Raw genomic sequence first — 23,239 nt, 5'->3', positions numbered from 1 at the left:
TATACTATATATTGGCAAATTGAACTTAAGTAAAAACAAATGTAAAAAAAATCAAGTAGCATTTATGATAAAGGAAGCATTGTGATTTGTAGCATGAATTTAATAGTGATACGAAAAACTATCATCTATCTTGTCATTTAATAACAAGATGATTTACATTACAGAATATTTCTGAGCCCCCCAAATTTATTTTCTGAATAAGACCAATACTTTATTCACATCCCAGGAATAAGCCAGTGCAGAACACATTTTTTACAAAGATTTTATTTATTCATTTGAGAGAGAATGAGAGCGAGCAGGAAGAGGGGCAGAGGGAGAGGGAGAAGCAGACTCCCCTCTGAGCCCGATGTGGGGCTCATCTCAGGACTCTGTGATCATGACCTGAGCTGAAGGCAGATGCTCAAGTGACTTGCCCCCCGCCCCGGAGCCCCCAAAATACATTTAAAAAATATTCACTTGTTGCTAAAAATCTTGCTGCCCTACCCCCACCTCCATCCCCCACATCTGTATTGTTTTCCTCCCACCCCTGTCCTGAGTCGACTCAGGCTTTCTGGCCCTCCTCCAAGAGCTTGAGCAGCGGTCATCAGCCCAGAGAACAAAGGTGAAGGCTCTCAGTCACTTGTGCCACCAGGTGAGCCTGCTGCACCCCTGAGCCAGGGGACTTAAAGCCAAAGGCAGAGAAGTCCACCTGCAGGTGGTCATAGGAAAGCAGGTCTACACTGGGAGTCAGTCTTCTTTCCCCTGGGTCTTCAGACGACTTTCTGCCCCTCTCAGAGAATGTTCCTGCACAGTGGCAGGTGCTCTGGAGTGAGGTACCAAAATGACTTGGTGACCCACCAATGGCAGATGGTGATGAGGTACAGGTCAACAAGCTGTCACTAAGGTCCAGAGGAAGGACATAGTCATCACAGGAATCTGGTTTCTGAAAACCAGAACTCACCCCTGTATTTTGTGACCTTTGTTGAACCCTCACTGCTATTTAAAACTCTTTCCCTTTAGTTCCTATGCCCTCCCAACTTTCAGGTCATTTTCTCCCTATCTCACTTATAGGCTCCATTTCTTCAAACTCATCCTCGGGCACTGGTGTGGGATGGAAAGAGGGCTTCCACGGCTCTGCTCCTCTCCCATGGGATTATGAGGAGGCAGCATAAACTAAAAGGAGATCAAGCCCAAAGTCATCTGCTCTTCCATCCTATCCTCCCAGAACAATTGTGCAAATCTTTTTTTTTTTCAAGATTTTATTTATTTATTCATAGAGACACGGGGGGGGGGTGCGGGGGCAGAGACACAGGCAAAGGGGAGAAGCAGGCTCCATGCAGGGAGCCCGATATGGGACTCGATCCCAGGTCTCCAGGATCACGCCCTGAACTGCAGGTGGCGCTAAACCGCTGAGCCACCTGGGCTTCCCAATTGTACAAATCTATTGCAGAAATAAAATATATCAGTTTACAAAACACTTCATGAGGAAACATTTGACTTTATCTGATTTTATTTTTCACAGAATACCACAATAGGAACCAGCTTTCTACTTCAGATGAATCTACATATGCTCATATCAATTTGAATTAACTGGACTGAAGGACCCCAAGAGGGACTCCAAGAACTTTTTGGATGAAGTCCATATATCGAAAGAACTTGAAATCTTTGCCACCAGAGGAACTCTGAAGTTTGTCTTCCTTAAAGTTCTTGGGGGAATAGTCCAGCGAACAGTTTGGGGTATAATCTCCAGTGAATCTGCTGGTATACAGGCATAAAAAAATGGCTGGTTTTGTTTTCTTTCAAAATGGAAGCTGATATCCTCTTGATAAGGCTTTGATAACTCAAGTCGGCCTGGGAAGTAACTTGACCTTTCTGACTCATAATGACATACCTTCTTCTTTCTTGTGCATTTCTCTTTATTCTGTGTATAACTGTAATCACAGTCCCAATGAATGTTGTTCTTTCTACATAAGTCAGATTTGGCCTTCTTTCTTTCTTTGCTCTCCAGATGCCTGTGAGATTTACCTTGCCTTTTTGCAAGATGTAGTTTGACATTTGATTCCGTTAAGGGAGCTAAAGAATGGCTGGTTCTGTACCTGGCAGTCCATGAAGTCTTCCCTTCACCAGATGGGATGGATGATGATCTAGACGGAACCTCCACAGCATTTAATGAACTGTGGTACAACCAGTCAGGAGATGGCATCTTAGAGGATGAGCTGTATTTCCTGCCTTTGTGGGATTCATAGGAAGGTGTAACAATGGAGGAATGTTTTCTACAGCCTCTAGTATGATGGGAACCTGAATCTTCCCTGTACAATGGTTTCAAAACAGTTTTGCTTTTTTCCATCTTATAGAGATTTCCCAAAGGAATGCCTTTCTGCAATTCAAAGAGAATGTTTTGTGATTCCTGACTTAAGTAAGGGTTGGCTTCTAAAAACAAACATTCTTCACTCTCTTGTGCTTCAGGAGCTGAGCATTCCTCCATGTTGGCTGAACTTTCAATATTTGTCTGACTCCCAGTAAAATCTTCAGAAAGCTGAGTTGAATGGGAATCTACTAAACTGGGAGCACTTTCCTGAGTCTTTGAATCAAAAGCTTTGTCTGCATCTGTTTCTTGAAACCATACATGACATTGTTTATCTTTTCCTGGAGTCACGTGAGATTTTAACTCTGAAAGAGCTGTAGTGTCTTTCTGCCCTGTGCCCTGTTGATCAGGGTCAGAAGCACACACCTGGATTGGTTCCAGGAATTTTCTCATCAATGACGAGTTTTCATGAGGACTTTCCTTTTTGAAAGAGATGTGCTGTTCTAACAGCTCCATGTCAATGCAAAGATCATCACTGTTTTCTCCTCTGTAATCTATGTTTTCACATATTGCAACTGTGTTTAACTTGAGAATATGTTTGGGAAGTGCAGTTGGTTTAGGGAATATACTTTTGACTGGAAGCCCCAGGAGAAAACGAAGGTATTTGTATTGTAAATCAAGATCTATTTGATGAAGAGATTTTTCCTCAAAAATTAACAAAACTCTGTTTTTTCGCTTTGGTACTTTGATACCAGAATGAATACATTTAGATAAAGGTTTCCTTATATTCTGAGGATTGGACATTGCATACGATTCTCTTACAATTCTGGGAAAGGCTTTCATTCGAATCTCCAATGTCTTCATAGAAAAGTGTATGAGCAGTTTGTCTTTTTCCTCTACTGAGTAGTTTTGGAGAACATGTGGCAATAGCATCTGCTTAGCAGAAGTCACTGAAGACACTCCCCTTTCTTCTAGCTTACCAGTACTCTTTAACTTTGTAATGATCTCTTCACTGTCACTTGAAACATTGACAATCAATGTCTTCAAAGAGCTGACAGGAGGTGAATCCTTGGCATATTTCTGTTTGAAGTTCAGTTCTATAGTATCAATCCCTTCTAGAGACAAAAAGCAAACTTTTTTATGTCTTGGATATGGCCTCCAACTGTTATCTTCTGAAATAGACTGTTTTAGATAAAAGTCGAACCTTTGGAAGGAGTGTTTTGCCATCTCTGGTATCAGATTCAGTTTGATTTCAAATGCTTTTGACTCTAAATGATTAGTGAGCCTACCATTCTCTTTGGGAGTAAAACGTTCTAAAATGGGTTTTGACTGCATTTTGGGAGGTATCATTGTGGATGTTGTTTCTGGACTCCCTGCACAAGGCAGTGACTTCCAATCATTAGGTTTATGGTCTTTCACTTTTTTCAGTATATCCTCACAAATTTTGTCATGGATTATATTTTTTATCTGGGATTCAAAGATATTCTTAGTTGCTTCACAAAGGGGAAGTGAACTTTCTGCACTTGTACTATGTGCCACTACTTTTATTTCATTACTTTTAACTTGAGATGGTATCGGCACTGTTCCTAGAAAAGTCTTTTGTTGCTGGACCTTTTGTGTGGTTGTGTCCTGGATGGGTTCACTCTTCTCCCCCTGGTCAGGGGATGAGGTACACTCCATTATATGGAACGGCTGAGTCCCATGTTGTGATTCTTCTAGTCCTGGGGGGAAAATATTCATACTTATGGGATTTTCCATATGGATTTCCACATTGTCCTTGGGATAGTCAGACATAAGTGGATACTCTGTGGGTGTCAGAATGGGTTTTGGTGCCTTTTCTTCCTCCTCAGTCATAAGCAAGTCAGGTTCTTTTATGATGCTTGAGCTAGCATGCCCTGGAACAACCCTTTCTTCTTTTGTTTGTGGAATTAAAATTTTTTCATTTGTTTCACAGCTGAGGTTTGCTTCTGATTTGACACTGGGAAGTTTTTGCATTTGTTGTTTGTCCAACACCAAAAAAGGCTGGGAATCTGGTGGAACTGTGTTTATGAAATTCTGGTTCCCTTCCTTTACAGCGCTTGAGCTCTTTTTCTTACTGTTTGGTGATTTCTTCTGGAATTCAGAAAGACAGGATATCTTTTCTCTTTCTAGGTTTGTCTCAAAGTCTGCTATTTCTTCAGTCTGAGATGAACTCATCGTGGAAATAGAGAGATTTCTGATAAATGTTCCTGAGGCATCTTTACTGCACAAAATTGTCTTCTTTGGTTTCTTAAAGTCATATTCTAATTTCTTTCTATTGCTTGGGGTGCCACGTCCTGTGTTGTTAAGAATCTGTGAAATTGGATGATTTGGGATTTTCATAGTTAAATATTTGGGGCTCAATTCTCTTTTCAAATCCGTTACTGTTAATCTGCCTTTCCAGCCTTCTAATTTGAGAGAAAGAGGAATATAGGCATAAAATGAATCCAGAACATGTTTTTGAAACAATTTCTGTGGCTGAATATTTTGTTTTGCACCAGAGACTTCTAGTTTCTTTTTATGCTTTTGCTTGATTGGGTAGCTGCTTGCTGTATGAGTCATCATCTGAGTGTTAATTTGAGATTTCTGTGCCTTTAGAGATGGAATGTTCATGTCTATGGTATTGCTTGTGTCCCTTTTCTTATTCTCCTCCAGGTTGACCATGGTGTGCTTGTGCATTTCTGTTTTGTCCTCTCCCAGACAGATAGCTATGTTTCTGTCTATTTTTAATTCCCCTTCTTCCATCTCTAATGTTTTTTGCTCCAGATTTATAGTAGTGCTTGTATCAGTTTTATTTTTTCCCTCTAGACCTCCAGATTGAAGTGGAAAAGTCCAGTGGGAAGAAAGAGACTTTTGAAGTGATTCTAGAATACATTCCTCTTGTTCTGGAACTGGCAATGTCTGCTTTTTTTCCCCTCCTATGGTATCAAACACTGTAATATCCATGTGGATTCCTGGTAGTATTTGTATTCTGGGGTACACTGTACTTTGTTTGTGTACATCTATTTCCAATGGTGTCTTTTGCCTTTCATTTTGAAGTGGGAACTTAAGAGAAAAGCTGGAGTCCAGCCAGGTCTTCTGTCCACTTTCAGACTGTAGCACCACTTGCTTTTTCATGACAATCTCTTGTTCCTCTATAATTGGGGCGGTATCTGACCCTGTGATATTCATTTTCTCAAGTGATCCCTTTGTCTGTGGGGCTAACACTTTGGGGGAGGGTATTTTGCTCATTTTATCTTTATCGTGTACATCTCCCTCAGGCTTATCAAATTTATATGAATCTGCAGATCCTGGAGATGCTTTTGATAAAGTTTTTTGCTGGTGGGCACCTTGCTCTGAAACAGAAAATCCATTTGTACTTGCAGGAGGACCAAACGTGACATATATTTCCTTAGATATTTTCTGTGGTGGCGAAACTAAAACCTTAGGACTCATTTTGTGGTTTAAGCTATCCATTATTTCAGTTTGTTTCTTCAGATTCTTGATTTTAGCTGGATCCATTGTGGGGTAGGAAAGAAATGTAGTGAAAGTTTCTGTTTTATATTTATCTGGCTGAACCTCTTGCCCTGTAAAGAAATATTCCAACCTTTTCCCTCTTATGGTGCCAAATCCTGTTAAATAAACGTCCTCAGGCTGTGAATTTAAAACTAACTGACTCAAATCTCCTTCTGATTTGACTCGTGGAGGTTCATTCCTTCGCTGTACACTGATCATGAAGTTTGAGGTCCACTGTTGCACTGTCTCTTCTTGCGGCACAGAGTGTTCTGATTTTTTAACGATGATTTCACTATTACCAGCAACTACCTCTGTAATTGACATTTTTTGGGTATCTGATGATTCCTGGAAATTTTGCTGTGGAGGAGAGGATCCTGTAACTCCTGATATATCTTTGTCTCTTTTGCTCCTTGAGTCTAGATAAAGGGGAGGAGCTGATGGGGCAGAAAGAAAAGTCCTTGTCAGAACTACATCTTTACCTTTGTACATGTTTTCCTTTAGTTCTTTAATATTCAACACAAATTCCTTTGTGTCAAAGATATGTGAAATTGATGAAATCCTGGCCTCTTTGTGATCCATCCTGATCCTCATATCTACTGTTTTCACTTCATGCTTTTTTTCTTTCTGTGACATATGTTGTTTTTTTTCTCTTAGGTCACAAATTGCTTCTGTATCTGCTCTCTTCCCTGTATCTGATACTGCTGAAAATATTTGTGGAAGTCGAGAGGGTCTTTTAATTCTAAGCCTTTCTTCATTTACTTGTGTACCTTTTTCCAATGTAAGCTTAGCTGGAGGTTTGGAAACATAAAGTTTTCTTAGCACAGTACCGAGTGGTTTACCTGGACATTCATGTTTCTTTTGTTCTTGCCCTACAATGTTCAGATGCAATTCTGTTCTGTAGAGCATAAGGGAAGGAGGTGATTTCCTGGACTTCAAACTTATATCTGTGGTGTGCATCATATTTCTATCTATTGTTTTTTCTCTGTCCTGCTCCTCTTCCTGAGGCCCATGTTGTTTCCTGTTTTCACTGTCTTTCATGACATGATCATTGATTGCTTCTGTATGCACTATTTCCCCAACATTGGATACTCTCTGCACAATAGACCTTGTAGGTCCTAGAATTTCATCATCTACCTGTATTTCTTTATCCAACTGCAGGCGAGGGAGAGATGGTAATGGAGAGGAAGACTTGGCCACAACCACATCTGATTCATCTTCACTTTCCTGCATCTTCTTTTCTTGATGTTTGGGGAGCATGAGGTTTACTATTTCTACTCCATTCTCTTCCTTGTTCTGGGGCATATGATATTTTCCTTTTTGTGGGATGATTAAAATATCACTGGCAATCGGCTCTATATATTCCATGTCCTCAGAATCTGATGATTCCTGGAAGCTGACTGAGGACAAAGAGGATCTCGCTAATATTGGCATTCTCTTTTCCTTGTCTCTGGTATTCGTGCTGAAGTGAAGTAGGGGAGACCTGCAAATACAAGTCTTAGTCAGCATTGCACCACATGGCTTATGCTGAACTTCCTGAGCTGTTCCCTCTTGCTCTTTAGTTTTCCACTGAAGGTCATTTAGATTGTATCTAAGTAAATTAGGTAATTTCTTTGCTTTTAAATACCTATCAGTGGGATCTACTAGACTATTTACATCCATGTTTTTCTCTCTATCCTTCGGTTCTTCCTGTAATGTGTGTTCTTTTAATTGTTTTACACCATTTGAAAGTTCTGTATCAGTTGTTTCTACATATGTTGTTTTCACTGCATCTGGTGATTCCTTAGACTGTAGTTGTGGGAGAGGCATTTTTGTAATTCTTATCATGTACCTTTCTCCTTCTGTTGAGCTGAATTTAAGATGTGGTAAAGTAAATAAAGAAGTACAAATGTTTTCCAGATTTGTAGCTGTGTCATTTTTCTCTTTCTGCACCTTTCTCTCTTGCTCTCTAATTTTCCACTGCAATTTTTTGGTATTCAGCATAAGTGAAAGTGGTAATTCCTTTGCCTTCAGAGCCATATGTATTCGGGCCATTTTGTTTTCAGTATCAGTTTTGAGTCTACCCTTCTCTTTTAACACATAACCATCAAATGACTTCGTATATGTTTTTTTGCCTGAATTGGATGGATCCTGAATCTTTGGTGGTGGAAAACAGGATTGTGTCATCCTCAGTGTGTCTTCCCTTTCATACATTCTTGTGTCCCATTTCAGGTAAGATGAAGAAGGTAAGCAGGCATAGGTTTCCTTCAGTTCACTTTTGCCTTTTGGCACTCCTTTCCCTTGCTCTTTAATATTCAAAGGTAGTCTCTTTCTACTGGGTAGATGTGGAAGTGGGGATGTCTCTGCTGGCAAGGTGATTATTTGGGGGAATATTATGCCTTCTCCATATTTTATTTTTTTTCTGTCCTTTACCTTAGTATATGGCATACATTGATAAGCTTTTATTATTACATTACATGAGCTAATACCTTTATTGGAGTCTGCATATCTGATTTTTCCTGCACCTGATGACTTGGGGCACAGCAATTGTGAAGGAGAGAATCCTGTAACTGCAAGCAAGTCTTTGTCTACTTTGGTTCTTGTGTCCAATCTGTGATAAGATGGTGAAGGTGTGGAAGGAGGAGTTTTTGTCAGAGCCACATCAGGGTCTTCTGTTCTCTGCTGCTCCTCTTCTTCCTCCTTCATACTCCACTGGGGTTCCTTTCTCTTGTTCAAATCACCGTGCTCAGTGACACTGCATGTGTGAGGAGGTGATGATGTCTTTGCCTTAAGATCTGTATCCCTCAGCAGCCTTGAGCTGGCTTCGGTTTGTACTCTGTTCCTTTCTTCCTGTTGTGGACGTTGTTCTCCTTTCTTCACATAGCTATCGGGCACCTCTGTAGATGCAATTTCCATTGAAGGCAATGATTCTTGGGGCTCAATATACGGTGCATCATTTCTTATTATTCCTGGCTCACCCTCCTTATCTTTTATAGCATTCCACTTAAGATGAGTTGAAGTGACACAAGGATGAATTTTGCTCAGAAGCACAATGGTTTCCTTGCTATCTTCTTGTCCCACTTTCTCTTGTTCTTTCATGTTCACTTGCAATTTCTTTGTTTTGAGTATAAGGAGAAGGGGTGATTTCTTTGCCTTCAAACCTATGTACTTGGGATGTATTATATCTTTCTCAAAATTATTTGCTTTATCCTCTTCTCTCTGTGTCATGCATTTTGTTCTCTTTGAATAGTTTGAAATACCATCCAAAAGTGGTACTGTATATCTTAATTTCTCTGCATTTGATGATTCCCTGTGCCATGAGGGTGGAAGAAAGGGTCCTGTTACTCGTTTCTCTTCCTTGCCTTCTATACCTTTGTTTAATTTAACTTGAGACAGAGAGGGTCTTGTCAGAATCTTACCTAGCTCACTTCTTTCTTGTGTGTATCTTACTTTTTCTTTTATGCTCATCTGTACTTCTCTAATTTGGGGGTCACAACTCCTAGAAGTATAGAGTACATGTGGAAGTGGTAATGCCTTTGCCTTAGTGCTTTGGGGGTACATTATGTATTTCATATTTATGGTTTTTCTTCTATCTTCTTCTCTCTGTGGCTCATACTCTTGTACTCCTCTTACATCATTTGGGGTATCATCCCCAGCTGACTTTGTATACACTATTTTCCTTGCATCAACTAATTTCTGTAGCTGTAGTAGTGAAACAGCAGATTTTGTTATTCCTTGTATGTCTTCTTCTCCTTCTATACTTGTGTTCAATTCATGGTAAGTTAGAGAAGATTCAGAAGCCCAATTTGAGGACAGAACTACTTCCTGTTTACCCTTACCTCCACCATCCATTTTCCCTTGATCTTCACCTTTTGGATCCACTATCACCTGCTCTTTAAGATTCAATGGTATGTCCTGTAAAACTGCTTGCTTTCTTTCCAAATCTTCATCTTTTGGCTGCATCATGTCTCTCTTGGCTGATTTCTCTACATTAGTCTCTTCTTTCTGCAGTGCATATTCTTTTGCTTCTTGCACATCACTTCTGATATCACCATCAGTGGACTCCTCTTTACTTGCTTTTTTCATTGCATCTGATGATTTCTGCTGTGATAGTTCTGGAAGAGAGTATCTTGTAACTTCAGTCACATAGTCTGCTTTTTTTATTCTTGTATCCAATTGTACATAAAAAGGAGCAGGTGTGCAAGTACTGGTATTGGTCACAAAGATATTTGACTCACCTTTCATTTTTTGTATCTTTTTTTCTTGCTCTTTGCTGTCCAGCTGGGTTTCCTGTAAAATTGGTGATTTCTTTTTCCTCAAAGGTACGACTTGTACCATTTTTACTCTTTCCTCTTCTTCCTGTATTATATATTCCTTGGATTTTTTTATACTGGTTGAGGCATCACCATTAATAGACTGTCTATATGCTATGTTTCCTGTATCTGATGACTCCTGGAATTTTGTTTGTAGGAAAGAGGATCTTGTTTTTATTAGCATGGCTTCTTCCCCTTTTACTCTTGTGTCCACTTCTGAGTAAGGTGGAAAGGAGATGGAAACAGAAGATTCGCTCCACATCCCAACTTGTTTATCTTTATTTTCTTGCAGCTTTTTCTCTTTTTCTTTGATGTTCAACTGTAATTCCTGTGCAACTGGAGTCTGTTTTGCCTTCAGAACTATTATTTTGGGGTGCCTTATTTCTTCCAAAGCCACTTCCACTCTACCTTTCTGTGGCATATACTTTGCCTTTTTTATACTGCTTAAAATATCATCAGTTGGTTCCTCACATATTCCCATTGCATTCGATAATTCTTGAAGTGTCAGTGATGGAAGACAAAATCCTGTGATTCCTCGCATGAGTACCTCTTTTATCTCAGGGTCCCATTCCACGTGAGGTGGAGAAGGGATGGAAGCATAATGTTTATTCTTGACTATGTCGAGATCACTATCTTTCTGCCTCATTTTCTCCTGTTCTTTGTTGTTCCATTGTGGTTCATTTCCATGCAGTGTGTGTTTAAAAGCTGTTTTCTGTCCTTTGAAAGTGACACGCTGGAGGCCCATTATGTCTTTCACATGTACTACATTTTCTCCATCTTTTTTTTCCTGTGGCAAATGTTCTGATTCTTGTATGTTGCTTAAACTGTCTCTATTAATTGACTCTGCAAATGATATTTTCCTGACATTTGGTGATACCTGGAGCGTTAGTGGTAGAAGGCAGCTCTTGAGTATTCCTGACTTATCTTGTCCTACTTTTGCTCTTGAATTCATATTAGTGTGTGACAGAGATGGTAAGGAAGTACACAAACTTGTCAGTTTCATACCTGATTTACCTTTACCTGTCTGCACCTTGCTTTCTTTTCCTGTAATGGGTGGGCCAATTTTTTCTGTACTTGGAACGTAATCCACAATGCTAACAACTTCTGATGCCTTCTTTTCCCGTGGTATCTTACTCTGAAATACATCCCTCAAAGAGTGAGGAGCAGACTTTGGAGAAATCTGATGTATACATTCTGGATGCTCTTTTTCCTCAACAAGCAAACCAATTCCTTTTGTATTTGAAGTGTGGTATGCTGGAGGCTTTAATATTTTTTTTACACATGGCAACTTAATCTGAAGTACATCCATTGAGGAATGAGAAACAGACATTGGAAGAACCTTGCATGTACTTTCTTTTTGATGTTCTTTTCTTTTTCTATTATACAAGTTAATATAAGGTGGATCTCCTAGAGTATCTGCTTCATTTGATGCTTTGTCTACCACTGAACTCAAAACTTTTGAGCTCATTCTTTCCATTGATACTTTTTCCTTTAGCTTTTCATTATGGAATTGATGCAATATGCAAGAAGAAATGGATTCCAGAATATCTCCTTTATCCTGGGTAGAACTATGTGGTTGCTTCACCCTTAGTTTTTCTGGAAAAATTATTTTCGGTCTATTTAATCTTAATGGAATATCAGTTAACTTTGATTGCTCTTTTCTCCATGGATTTACAGGTAACCTCATAGGAATGCTTACATCTTCCTTCTTTGTATGTACTGGTTGTGTTACCTGAAGATGTTCCCTATTTGGGTGAGACACAGAATCCACAATACTTTCAGGAATGTCATCTGGCTTTGCCTCTCCTTTCTGCACTGCAGCCATATTTTGCTGGACCACCAGATTAGTACAAAGAAACTTGTGTCCTTTTGAACCTTGTAAGATATTGGTTTCTTCTATATCTTCTCTTCTCAGTAGATGTGAAATATTTTTTTTGTTAATGTACATATCTTCCTCAGCTACCTTTCCTGTCATTTTCAAATGAGAAGGTTCCATAATGGGGTAGACAATAGATCCCTGAATTGTCCTTGAAATACTTTCTCGTTTCCACAATTCTTGCTCCTTGTGAGTCCTCTGTCGAAAAGCATCCAACTCTGTAAGATATATATTATGTCCTTTTGAAATTAATGAGACATTGGTTTTCTCCGATACTCCTCTCTCCCATGGAATTGAAACTGAATGTTTGACAATGTCTGCATCTTTGTGCTTTACTCTTTGTGCAACAAAGAATTCACAGTCTGTATGTGTTCTAATTCTTGGGATGTTGAACCTAGTGTAACTGATTTCCCTCTTCGGGGAAGCTAGATCAGGGTACACTTCTCTTTTCAAAGCAACTCCTATTTTCACATGATCAAGCTCCTTCTTCACTTGTTGGGTAATCGCTAACTGATCTCTACATTGCGGGAGAATGTCTCGTAAGACAGTTTGGCAGTTTTCTTTCTCCTCTCTAATGCATTGTTTCAGTATTTTGATATTTCTTGATATAGCACTCTTAATATCAGTGGACCCTGAAGATGATATTTTTCTTTTGTTTAGTGATTTCTCCAGTTCTAGCTGTGGAGTAATGTACATGGGCTTTCCTGACCTGTCTTTCTCCCCTTTTACTTCTGTAAATTGTTTGATTTGAGATGAAACAGATCCAGAGCCATAAATAGTGTTCAGAAATAAATCTGTTACAGTTTTATATTGCTGGAACTCCTTCTGTGCCTTAATGTAACATCTCAGTTCCATTTTGTTCCTTCTGGTTCCATATCTGGTAGTAACAGAATCAAACAGCTTGGAGACAGGTGGCCTCTTTGCCTTCAATGTCACCCGACTGGTATGCAAAGTGTTTTCCACATCTGCTGTCTTTACCTTAGCTTTATGTTTTATGATTTTGGGATGCATAGGTGTGCAGGCATAAGCAGAACTAGCATTTGCTTTGCTTAGGGTATTTCTCTTTTCAGAAGACTCTTCATAGATACCCCAGGTACCAGGGGATTCCTCCATTTTTGTGTGTGACAAAATAGGCATAGAATCATACATAAATTTTAGGTCCACATTTAATACAGTTTTCTCTCTCTTTCTTTCTATCTTTTTTTCCTGTTGCTCATTAATGTTTAAAGCAGCATTACCAGTGGTATTAAGTGGTTGTGAAATCACTAGCCCTTCAACTGGCAACTCCATTTGTGTTGGTTGTACACCACTAAACCTTGATACTCTGTCCATCCCTATTTTGAGTCTGCTTTGCCTTTTAATGTCAGAGGTATCTGGTGTGAAGTAACCGGTATTTGGAAATGTATCAGCCACATTTTTACTTTGACTCATCTGTTGCATTCTGGCTTTTAAATTGGATCCAAGTTTTTTTCTGCGTTTTGTGGTAAACCGCCCTCTGATTTTAAGCATTTGTGAATTTACTGGATCTCTTTCCTTCATAGTTAAACACTTGAGATTCAGTGTGATTTTCTCTTCCAATAATTGTACTGTGTTTATCTGGCTTTCAGAATCTGATAAGATCGGCATAAAGAAATCTAAAGGCCCCTGGAAAGTTGTGGCTGAATTTTCCCTTAACTCTGCCTTTTCCTTTGTGATATGACCATGCAAATTTCTGTGAAGTGGTCTGTTATACAGAGTGTCCCTTGCTGTTGCACTGAAGGAGTGTTTATCAGTCACTAACTTGGGTGGTGGAATCTCAGTCCCTTCAGCAAGGAGTGATGCCTCACTCACACTTTCAAACCACTGCCTCTTTTTCATCTTGTATTGGAATTTGCACCCCATTGTCTTTCTATGGCTTCCTGTAAAACACCTTGTGATATCAAGCAACTGTAAAACTGGCTGTTTCTTTGCCTTCAGAGTTACATACTTGGGATTTATTATAGTTTTATTGCCTTCAAACTCTAAAGTATAGCGCTGGTTTTTAGGTTCGGATGAATCAAAGCTGGAAAAATTGGAAGGTTTTAAGACCGTTCTTACCAAGTCATTTTGATTCCATGCCTTTCTTTCAAAAATAGAACTGTCCCATTTTCTCCTAGGGTTTCTATCCCAGCGAGCACCACATTGTATTGAACCAGTCTTTGATTTCCTCACTTTTGGAAATGGAGTCTTTACACCTTCAATGCATTTAATTTCTTCTTGAGCATGATGACTTTTCACTGTTTCAACCTGAAGAAAATTCATTACATGTCTAGAAACAGGCTCCAAAATAGTTTCTCTAAAGCATTTTTCTTGCCTCATCTTTTGTGCTGTATAAGACAAATTCCAAGAGTTTCTGACTTCTGAATTATTGAGTTCAGACTCAGATTGGTAAGAACCAGGATTTTTCATATGATAGGCACTGAAACTAAAGTGTTGGTTATAGTCTGGAACTGATTCCGATAACATTTTTTGGATATTTTCCTCTTCCTTTTTATGTTGCACATTCCTTTTTATTGTGTTGCTTGATCTGTTTTGTGTATCAATTGAGTCAGCCTTCCACACTTCCCCATCACCTGGTGATTTTCCTAGCTCTACAGAGGTATGGCTGTACAGTTTTACTCTTGGTTGATCCATTTCTGCTTTTGATGTGCTGTGCATTTCAATATCTGTATCATTATCAGTTGAAACAAGTGTGGGAAACAAAAATGCATTTGCTATACTTTTATTTTGTTGCATGTCATTTATTGTAGATTTTAAGTTGTAATCCTGTTCCTTTCTATAACAGACATTATCATGCTCAGTGATATTAAGCATCTGTGAACAAAGACGCTTCTTTGCTTTCATGGTTATGCGTTTGGGACCCAAACGATTTTTCCTTCCTGAAAATTTTAGTATCTTCTCCTGACTTTCAGAGTCAAATAAAACAGACATTGTGGACATTGTTAGTAAATCTCTTTGCAACAACCTATATTTCTTGGCAATGTGACCACCCATTTTCCTTCTAGAGCTTTTATTTCCTGGATCTCCAAGTACTGAGTTCCCAGATTTGGTAGATGAGATATTTTGAATCAATCTGTGTTTCATTATTTTCTGAGTTTTTATGTCTTCCTCTTCTTCTCCAGGTAGTAGGGAAACTGCTGTGTGAACATCCAGCTTCCTTGCAGGGCTCCCATCAGATACAGTGCTACACTCTGCTTCATCAATTGAAAAGTAGTCAAATGCTGGGTTCCCTGATTTTGGACATGGAATCTTTTGACCTATTCTATGTGGTATGGCTTTTTGTGATGGGATATTCTTGCTCAGCTCTTCAATTTGAAATGGAATCAGAGGAGAACAAGTAGATTCCAATTTATTTTTTGAAACCAGCATTTGTTGCTGCACTTTCTGCTCTGTAATAAGTATATTTTGATCTTTTCTCCTTCTTGTATTATTCAGGAATTGTAGACCTGCTTCAAATAAAACTCCATTGCCCTCTCTTTCTTTTTCATTTTGCCATCTTGATTCTGACGTACTGCCCGAGTTGCTCCATTTCTTAGGAGAATATGGACCCAGTCTTTCCCCTTCGTGTTGTTGTGGCTGTAAAATATTGCTTTTATTTCTTAATGGCTCTTTCTTTGCTTTTACTTTTTTATACATTTTGATGGCAGGTGAACCAGGTGTTAGTAAAGGGAAAATATTCACAAATATACCTGGCATAACTTGAGATATTTCTTTGGCCGTGTTTTTCAAGATGAAGTCCTGTTCCTTCCCATGGCTAAGAGCACCAGACCTAGGGATGTTGATTGTCTTTAAAACTGATGCCACCTGAGCTTTCCCATTTCTAGACTTGGGGATTTGTGCTGCATTTCTCTGACCTTCAAACTCAGATGAAGCTGGTGTGGAGAAATCAAAGCACTTTAGGGTTCTTGCTTGTAAATCCTTTTGCAACTTTACCTCTGGAATAGAACTAGCAAGTTCCTTCCTAGGGCCTCTTTCAGACAGGATGTCACTCCGTGTTGTAACAATTAAAGACTCACGGATTGATTTCTCTAGGACTGGATATAAAATCTTTGGACTCTTTGCATATTTTAAGCCTTTTTGTGTTTTTGTTCTTTTTGGTAGCTTCTCAAGTGGAAGTGAATTCAAAATAGAGCAAGAAACACGATGTAATACACTTTTTGTAAAAAGTGTTTGTTGCTGCAGCTCCTGGGCTGTGTTAAGTGGTTCTGTGACATTTTCCCTTGCTAAATTCTTCACTTCTAGTTCTGACTTCACAAAGTGGGGCTTCTTCATTTTACCAGCAATGAAACTGGAGTGCTGAGAATTTCTCAGGGCTGCTTCTTCATGTTGGTCTTTGACTTCCTTTGTGCTACTGGAGGGAAGACCCCTGTTATCACTGGAATCAGCAGAGCAGGCTTTCTCCCCATCTGGTGATTGTTCTCGCTGTTGCAGTTCATGACTGAATCTCATCTTCCATGACACATCTGATTCTGCTTTTATTCTGTTATACATTTTCACGTCAAGTAAAACAGGAACAGGAGAGGAGATGGCATTTAGGGTCATGTCTGCTGTGGGTTTCCCTTGTTTCATCATGATTTTGAGGTTATATTTGAATTGCTTTTTATGGCTTGGTGTTCCACGTTTTGAAATAGTAAGTGTCTGGGAAATTGGTGCCTTCTTTGCCTTTGAAGTTACCCATTCAAGACTCATTTTATCTCTGTCTATATACTTTAAGTTGTTTCTCTTTCTTTTCAATGCAGGTAAAGCAAATGTGGATAAATCCAAAGACTCCGGAACTGTTGCTGGTAATTCTTGTGCTAATCCTTCCTTTCTCTCTGCAATAAGATCTTCCAGGACCCCAGAGCATTTTATATGAATTAACAAGTCAATAACTTGTGATTTCAGGATCTTTGGACATAGTTTTTTTAGACAACCATTCCCTGAGATATTAAATATCAGTGAAATTGGTGCCTTCTTTGCTTTCATAACTACACATTTAGGATTCATTTTATTTTTTAAGGCTCTACATGTAAATGTCTTTCTCTGCCTTTTAGATTCAGATAGATCAGGTGTGGAGACATCCAAAGACTCCAAAACAGTTGCTTGTAGATTTTTTAACCCTGCATTTTCCTCTTTACCATGACTGTATAATTTCCCCTTGTGGCTCCCAACAGTTAGGACACTAACCATCATTGTATCCATTAAAATTTCACCAATTAGTGATTCCTTTGATTTTAGAAGAGGAAGCTTTGAACTTGCTGTATATATTGCACCATTTTGTGTCTGGTGGCTTTTCTTTGGCTTCTCTCCCTGCATTGAATCTGTAGGCTGCATTCGGTGTGAGATGTCTTGTTCAATAACACTTCCTTGGCCTTCTGATTGATGAAGGTCAAGCTCCTTCCTTTGGCCTGAATGAAATTTGAAGTGTTGGCTGTGCTGTGGAATTACTTTTAATGTCTCCTGTTTTTTTTTTACTTTCTCTTCATCTTGAAGGCTGTTCTTTTTGGTGTCATCTGAGATAATCTTTCCTTCATTTGGTGGTATTGCTTGCTTTACTTGTTTAGAACTGAGACTTGTTTCTCCTAACATACCTTTTTCTCTTTCTATCTTGCTATACATATTAAGGTTAGGTGTAGTAATAGTCATGGAAGAATACGTTTTAGCTTCCATCTTTTCACTCTGATCCACCTCTACCATTTTGGTTGTAGAGTTACACCCCAATTCTTTTCTATGGTTTGGGCTAACACCACCCTTGATACTGAATATGTATGAAACTGGTGGTTTCTTTGCTTTTAAAATTCCACATTTGAGATTCACTAAAGTTTTTGTGTCTGAATATTTTTTAAAATTTCTCTTCCTTTTGAGCGTAGATAAAGCAGGTATGCAGAAATTAAAAGTCACTGTGTCTTTCTTTTCAGTACCACCAGCCTGTTCCTTTTGATGATTTGAATCAGATGGGACACTGTATTCTCTTGTAGAAAAAATGATTTCATCAATCTTTCCTTCCCCTGACTTTGGAGGTGAAAACCTAGCATAACTCTCTAGATTTCCAAATTGAAACTGATCCAATACAGGGCATGAAGTAGAACCTAAGATAGTTTGTTTATCATGTGTTTGTGGTTGTACCTGAATATTTATACTTTGTGTTTCTTTCAGTTCTTCATCAGACTTGATGAAGCCACAATTCTGATATGCATTGAATATGAAGTGTTGGCTATTCTCTGGAGCTGGTAAAGTTTCATGTTTCCCTTCCTCCTCTTTCTTATCTCTTACACTGTTAGATAAAGTACTCACAAGTAGACAACATGCTTTTCTTCCATTTAGCAATTTACCTTGTACTGGCTGCATATGATCATGTCTTGTTATCCTCTGCATATCTGTCTCTGCATTTAATTCACTACTCACTTTGGCATTGGGCAAAAGACACACCTTGGACTGAATGACATTGAGAAATGCATCTGCTCTGTTTTTATTTTGCTGTGGATTTTTCATCTTCATTTTAAAACTGCATTGCAGTCCCTTGTTCTGTGTGCCATCAAGTGTATATGAAACAGACTCCATAAGGCTTTCTCTGGATGTAATTGTTTGAGGTACTTCTTCCATTTTGAGCTCCTTCTCTGGATTTGCATCCATTCTAAGGTTCCAGCTGTCATGAAGGACTGCTTCTGGTGGAGCTTCATCTCCTCTCACTTCATCTTGCAATTTAACTTCTTCTAGCATGTATCGAGAATAACTGCTTTTATTAATAGAATACTTTTTTTCCTTTTCATCTTTGGATTTCTCTTGTTTTAGCTCAGTCTGACTGCAGTTCTCTGCATTTAATCTGCTGTGTGTTCTACTATGAGACAAAATAAACATGTGAGTGTAAGTAACATTCACAAGCACATCTGCCACAATTTTATCTTGCAGCATCTGTTTAATCAGGATTTTAAAATTGGCTCTCAATCTTTTCCTAAGACTTGCAGTACCATGCCTATTGATACTAAGCATCAGTAAGTTTGTCGACTTCTTTACTTTCCTAATTACAGACTTGGGGCTGAGTAGCCTTTTGGCTCCTGATAATTTTTTTCTTATTTTCTGCCTTTTAAAATATGATAAAGGAAGCATATGGATAATGAAAGACCCCAAGGCAATTGCAGATAAAACTCTTTTGAGGTCTGTCTTTTCTTCTGCAATATGATCATCCATTGTCTTTCTGGGGCTTCCACCAAATGGGATACCACATTCTCTTGTTTCAATTAAAACTTCACCAACTCGTGAATTCTCTAGAACTGTAAGAGGATTCTCTGGATCTGTAGTTTCTCTGCCTGTAAGTCTCTCTGCGCTTTGCTTTACCTCAACTTGAAATGGATCCATTGTGGGGCATGGACTAGTCACCAAAACTGTTTCTGTAGGAAGAGTTTGTGGTTGTACTTCTTGCTCTTTATTTTGAGTTTCCCCACTTCCTGGACTGCTCTGTTTTATATCAAACCTGAGATATTTGGGCTTCTGCTTTAGTTGCAAGCTAAGCCTGAAATCTTGTGGCAGCTGTGGAACTCCTTCTTCTAAAATTTGTTCCTCTTCCTCTCTGACACGTTCTTGTGGCTTTTTAAATATACATCTCTTCTCGATGTATTTTGCATCCCGTATTTTCTTTTCATCTGGTAATTTCTTCAGCTTTACCACTGAATGGCTAGACCCTGTTGTTGTTTTATCTGTCTTGGCTTTTAATCTGCTATGCATTTTCATATCAAGTGGTTCAGAAACGTTGGTGTTAGTGGCATCAAGAAATGTAGCAAATATTCTTTCCCCTTGCATATTTTTTACGTTGCTTCTACTGTTGTATTCCAGTCCCTCGCTATCACTTGGGTTATCACCTTCTGTAGCATGAAGTGTTACTGGTGGTTTCTTTTCCTTCATAATTACATCTTCTGTACTCTTTTGAGTTTTTATACTTGCCAATTGTTCACTGTCTTTATACTCTTTGATTCCTAGTGAAATGAACAGATTAACCTCTGAAGTCTCCAGAACAATTTCTAGAAAATCTTCTTGCTTTTGTGTACTTCCATCTGGAAAGTACCTTCGCGTTTCTGGTGAACTAGTTGGTAATTTCTTTCCACCTAAAAGTGGAAGATGGGAATTCTCTGTACTTCTGAGGTCTTCCTGTATTTTCATCCTCCTGTTCGATTCCACTTTAGGAGAGGAGACAAATTTTTGCCAAGGTTCTGATATAATGTCTTCTAAAGGTGCCTCCTGCTTTGGAATATGCAGGTCAGATGTTTTTTTACTATTTGGGGCATGAAACTCTGCAATACCAATTCCCTTTGCTTGTGTAATTGGGCCTTTAAGAGACTCTTTATTCTTCCAGTTCATTTCTATTAGTGAAAAACAAGGTGATTTTAGCTGAAAAATATTGTTAAAAGACTGTTCTAGCTGAGGCGAGGTTTTCGGTGAAATGGTTTTTTGTCCTTCATTTTCTCTGCCATGCTGCTTTATATCTCCAGTCCTGCCTGAGGTTCTTCTTTTCTCTGTAGACCCAGCATCATTGACATTCTCTGCATCAAGTGACAGAGAATGTCTACATCCTGTTACACCTGGCATGACTTTCACTAGTTCTTTTCTGGAATACTTCTTAATATAAGGAGGGACAGGCTTGGAAACATAAGTAAGATGCAAAGCTGTATCTGGTATACTTTTCCTTTGATGTAATTCTTTCTTAGCATTATACTTGCATCCTAACTTGCTGGGTTTTGAAGTGTGACATACTGTGATTTGAAATACCAGTGGAACTTGCGTTTTCTTTGACTTTTGAGATAGAACTATGAGACTAAATTTACTTTTACTATGTAATGTTTTTCTCCTGTTTTTCTGCCTTTTAAAAAGAGTACGTGAAAGAGGCCCTGAGCCATATGTAAAATACTGATTTAATTCTGATGAAGTGATTTGTTTCTGGCCCTCTGGTTTTACACTCTCTATTTGTAGCATCCCTTCTGCAAGTGCATTTGGACTTACAGTTAAAACTAGACATCTGGAATTCTTAAAAATAGCATTTTGCCCCTCTATTAAATGTTTACTCTTGTTTGAATCTTCAAAGCAAAAAGAATATTGGGCCTCATCGAACTGGTTTTTATCAGACTCTAGGCCCTTGATTGAATCTTGAGTCTCAACAGAATATGACACATTCACCAAATGTTGGCTTCTGTCCTTTTCTTGGGTCTGGAAGGATTCTTGTGTGCTGCTACAAAATGGCTTCCTTGTCAGATCTCGAGGCAGAGCAAAGACCATGATATCAGGCTGGCTATTGACTGATTCTTGGTTGTTAACAAATTGTTGGACTTGACTAGTAAATCTGGCTTCATAAAAACCTTGATTCTGAATAGCATTTTGTCCTGGAAGAGAATCTTGTGCTTGGGCAGAAATATCCATTGTAACAGAATGTTGATTCTGAATTGGGGACTCTTGAAATCTTGAGCACAGATAAGTAGTTTTACTCTCTGATGTAGTTTTGGATTTTAAAGCAACTTGATTTCTCACATTTTCTTCCAGAATTCTGACTTGGTCTCTGGAAAGAAATAAGTGGGCAGGAGGGCATGGTGCCACATTGAGATCTTCACTTTCTATAGATCTTCTAGAATTTCTTGAAAAGTTAAAGTCGGAAGAAAATATCAAATTTTTATTTTTGTTGGTTTTCAATGTTGAAAATAATTTCTTTGATGAAAATTGTATTGTTTCATGTTCATTTTCTGGATACCCTCCATGGCTTGGAAAAAATTCCTTTACTTCTGAATGAAACAGTGACAAAGATGAGCTAGTCCCATTTGAAGACGTTATATGACTTTCACTAAAGTGACTTACTTGATATTTACTTTCACTGGTACTCAACCATATTACTTCATCTGCCAGTAGAACTCTATCTTCAAAGTTACTTTCATTTTCTTCAGAAGTAAGTGATGAAGCAATTGTTCTTTCTGAAAAGTCATCAACTCTGAATATAAGGAAACATATAAATGAGTTGTCATTTAGGACATATTTCATACAAGAACTCTCTTCTAGATTTAAGGAAACCCAACATAGTATATGAAAACATAGCTCAACATAAAGATAAATTGAAAAGTTATTATCTACATTACAAAATAACTCATAACCTAGTTTCATTTATTTCATAAATCAATCCACTGACAAGGTGAGGTAAATTGTTTTCATTTTTCAGAGAACAAGGGATTTTTTACATCAAAAACCTATTCAAAGACTTTTTGACAGCAATGAGTGAAAGTTGCAGGTTAATCTTTCTGCCCTTGGATGCTGCCAAGTAAGCATCATTAGTCTCACCACCACCACCACCACCACCACCACCACCACCACCATCATCATGTTTAAGTCAGAGTCTTCCAAAGAGTGTGAATAGCTGTGGAAGGTCTTCATTGGAGGCTTGATCTTTGAAACAACCGATGAAAGTCTGAGGAGCCATTTTGAACAATGGGGAAGACTTATAGACTGTGTGATAATGAGGCTCCAGAGGCTTTGGGTTTGTCATGTATGCTACTGTGGAGGAGGTGGATACAGCCATGAATGCAAGGCCACACATGGTAGATGGAAGAGTTGTGGAACCAAAGAAGACTGCCTCAAGAGAAGATTCTCAAAGACCTGGTGCCCACTTAACTATGAAAAAGAGTTTTGAAAAAAAAAAAAAAGAGTTTTGTTGGTGGCATTACAGAAGACACTGAGGAATATCATCTAAGAGATTCTTTTGAACAGTATGGGAAAGTTGAACTGATTTAGATCATGACTGACTGAGGCGGTGGCAAAAAGAGACATTTTGCTTTTGTAACATCTGATGATCATGACTCTGTAAACAAGACTCCTTCAAAAATACCACAATGCAAATGGCCATAACTGTGAAGTAAGGAAAGTCCTATCAAAGCAAGAGATGGCTAGTGCTTCATCCAGCTAAACAGGTCAAAGTGGTTCTGGAAACTTGTTGGTGGTCGTGGAGGTGGTTTTCATGGGAATGACAACTTTGGTCATGGAAGGAACTTCAGTGGGCGAGGTGGCTTGGTGGCAGTCGAGGTGGTGGTAGATATGGTGGCAGTGGAAATGGCTAGAATGGATTTGGTAAAGACGGAAGCAACTGTGCAGGTGGCAGAAGCTATCATGATTTTGGCAATTACAACAATCGGTTCTCAAATTTTGGACCCAGTGAAAGGAGGACATTCTGGAGGCAGGAGCTCTGCCCCTATAGTGGTAGAGGCCAGTACTTTGCCAAACCATGAAACCAAGGTGGCTATGGTGGTTCCAGCAGCA

General features: G+C 38.8%; 1 protein-coding gene across 1 annotated transcript in view; it reads right to left on the bottom strand.

Annotated features, from left to right (window-relative positions):
• Positions 1–1,471: 1,471 nt before the first annotated feature.
• The window catches only part of CCDC168 (coiled-coil domain containing 168), a 29,173-nt gene continuing 7,405 nt past the window's right edge, over positions 1,472–23,239 (bottom strand). The window contains exon 4 of the mRNA XM_072782446.1: positions 1,472–21,923. Within this exon, the coding sequence (XP_072638547.1) occupies positions 1,556–21,923 (20,368 nt within the window). The 3' untranslated portion in view covers positions 1,472–1,555. The remainder of the gene's footprint in view (positions 21,924–23,239) is intronic.

Source organism: Canis lupus, chromosome 17 (genome assembly GCF_048164855.1).
Source record: "Canis lupus baileyi chromosome 17, mCanLup2.hap1, whole genome shotgun sequence".
In the NCBI taxonomy this organism is placed as follows: domain Eukaryota; kingdom Metazoa; phylum Chordata; class Mammalia; order Carnivora; family Canidae; genus Canis; species Canis lupus.
Note: the sequence above shows the minus strand (reverse complement) of the source record. Positions and strands in the feature narration are given on the sequence as shown.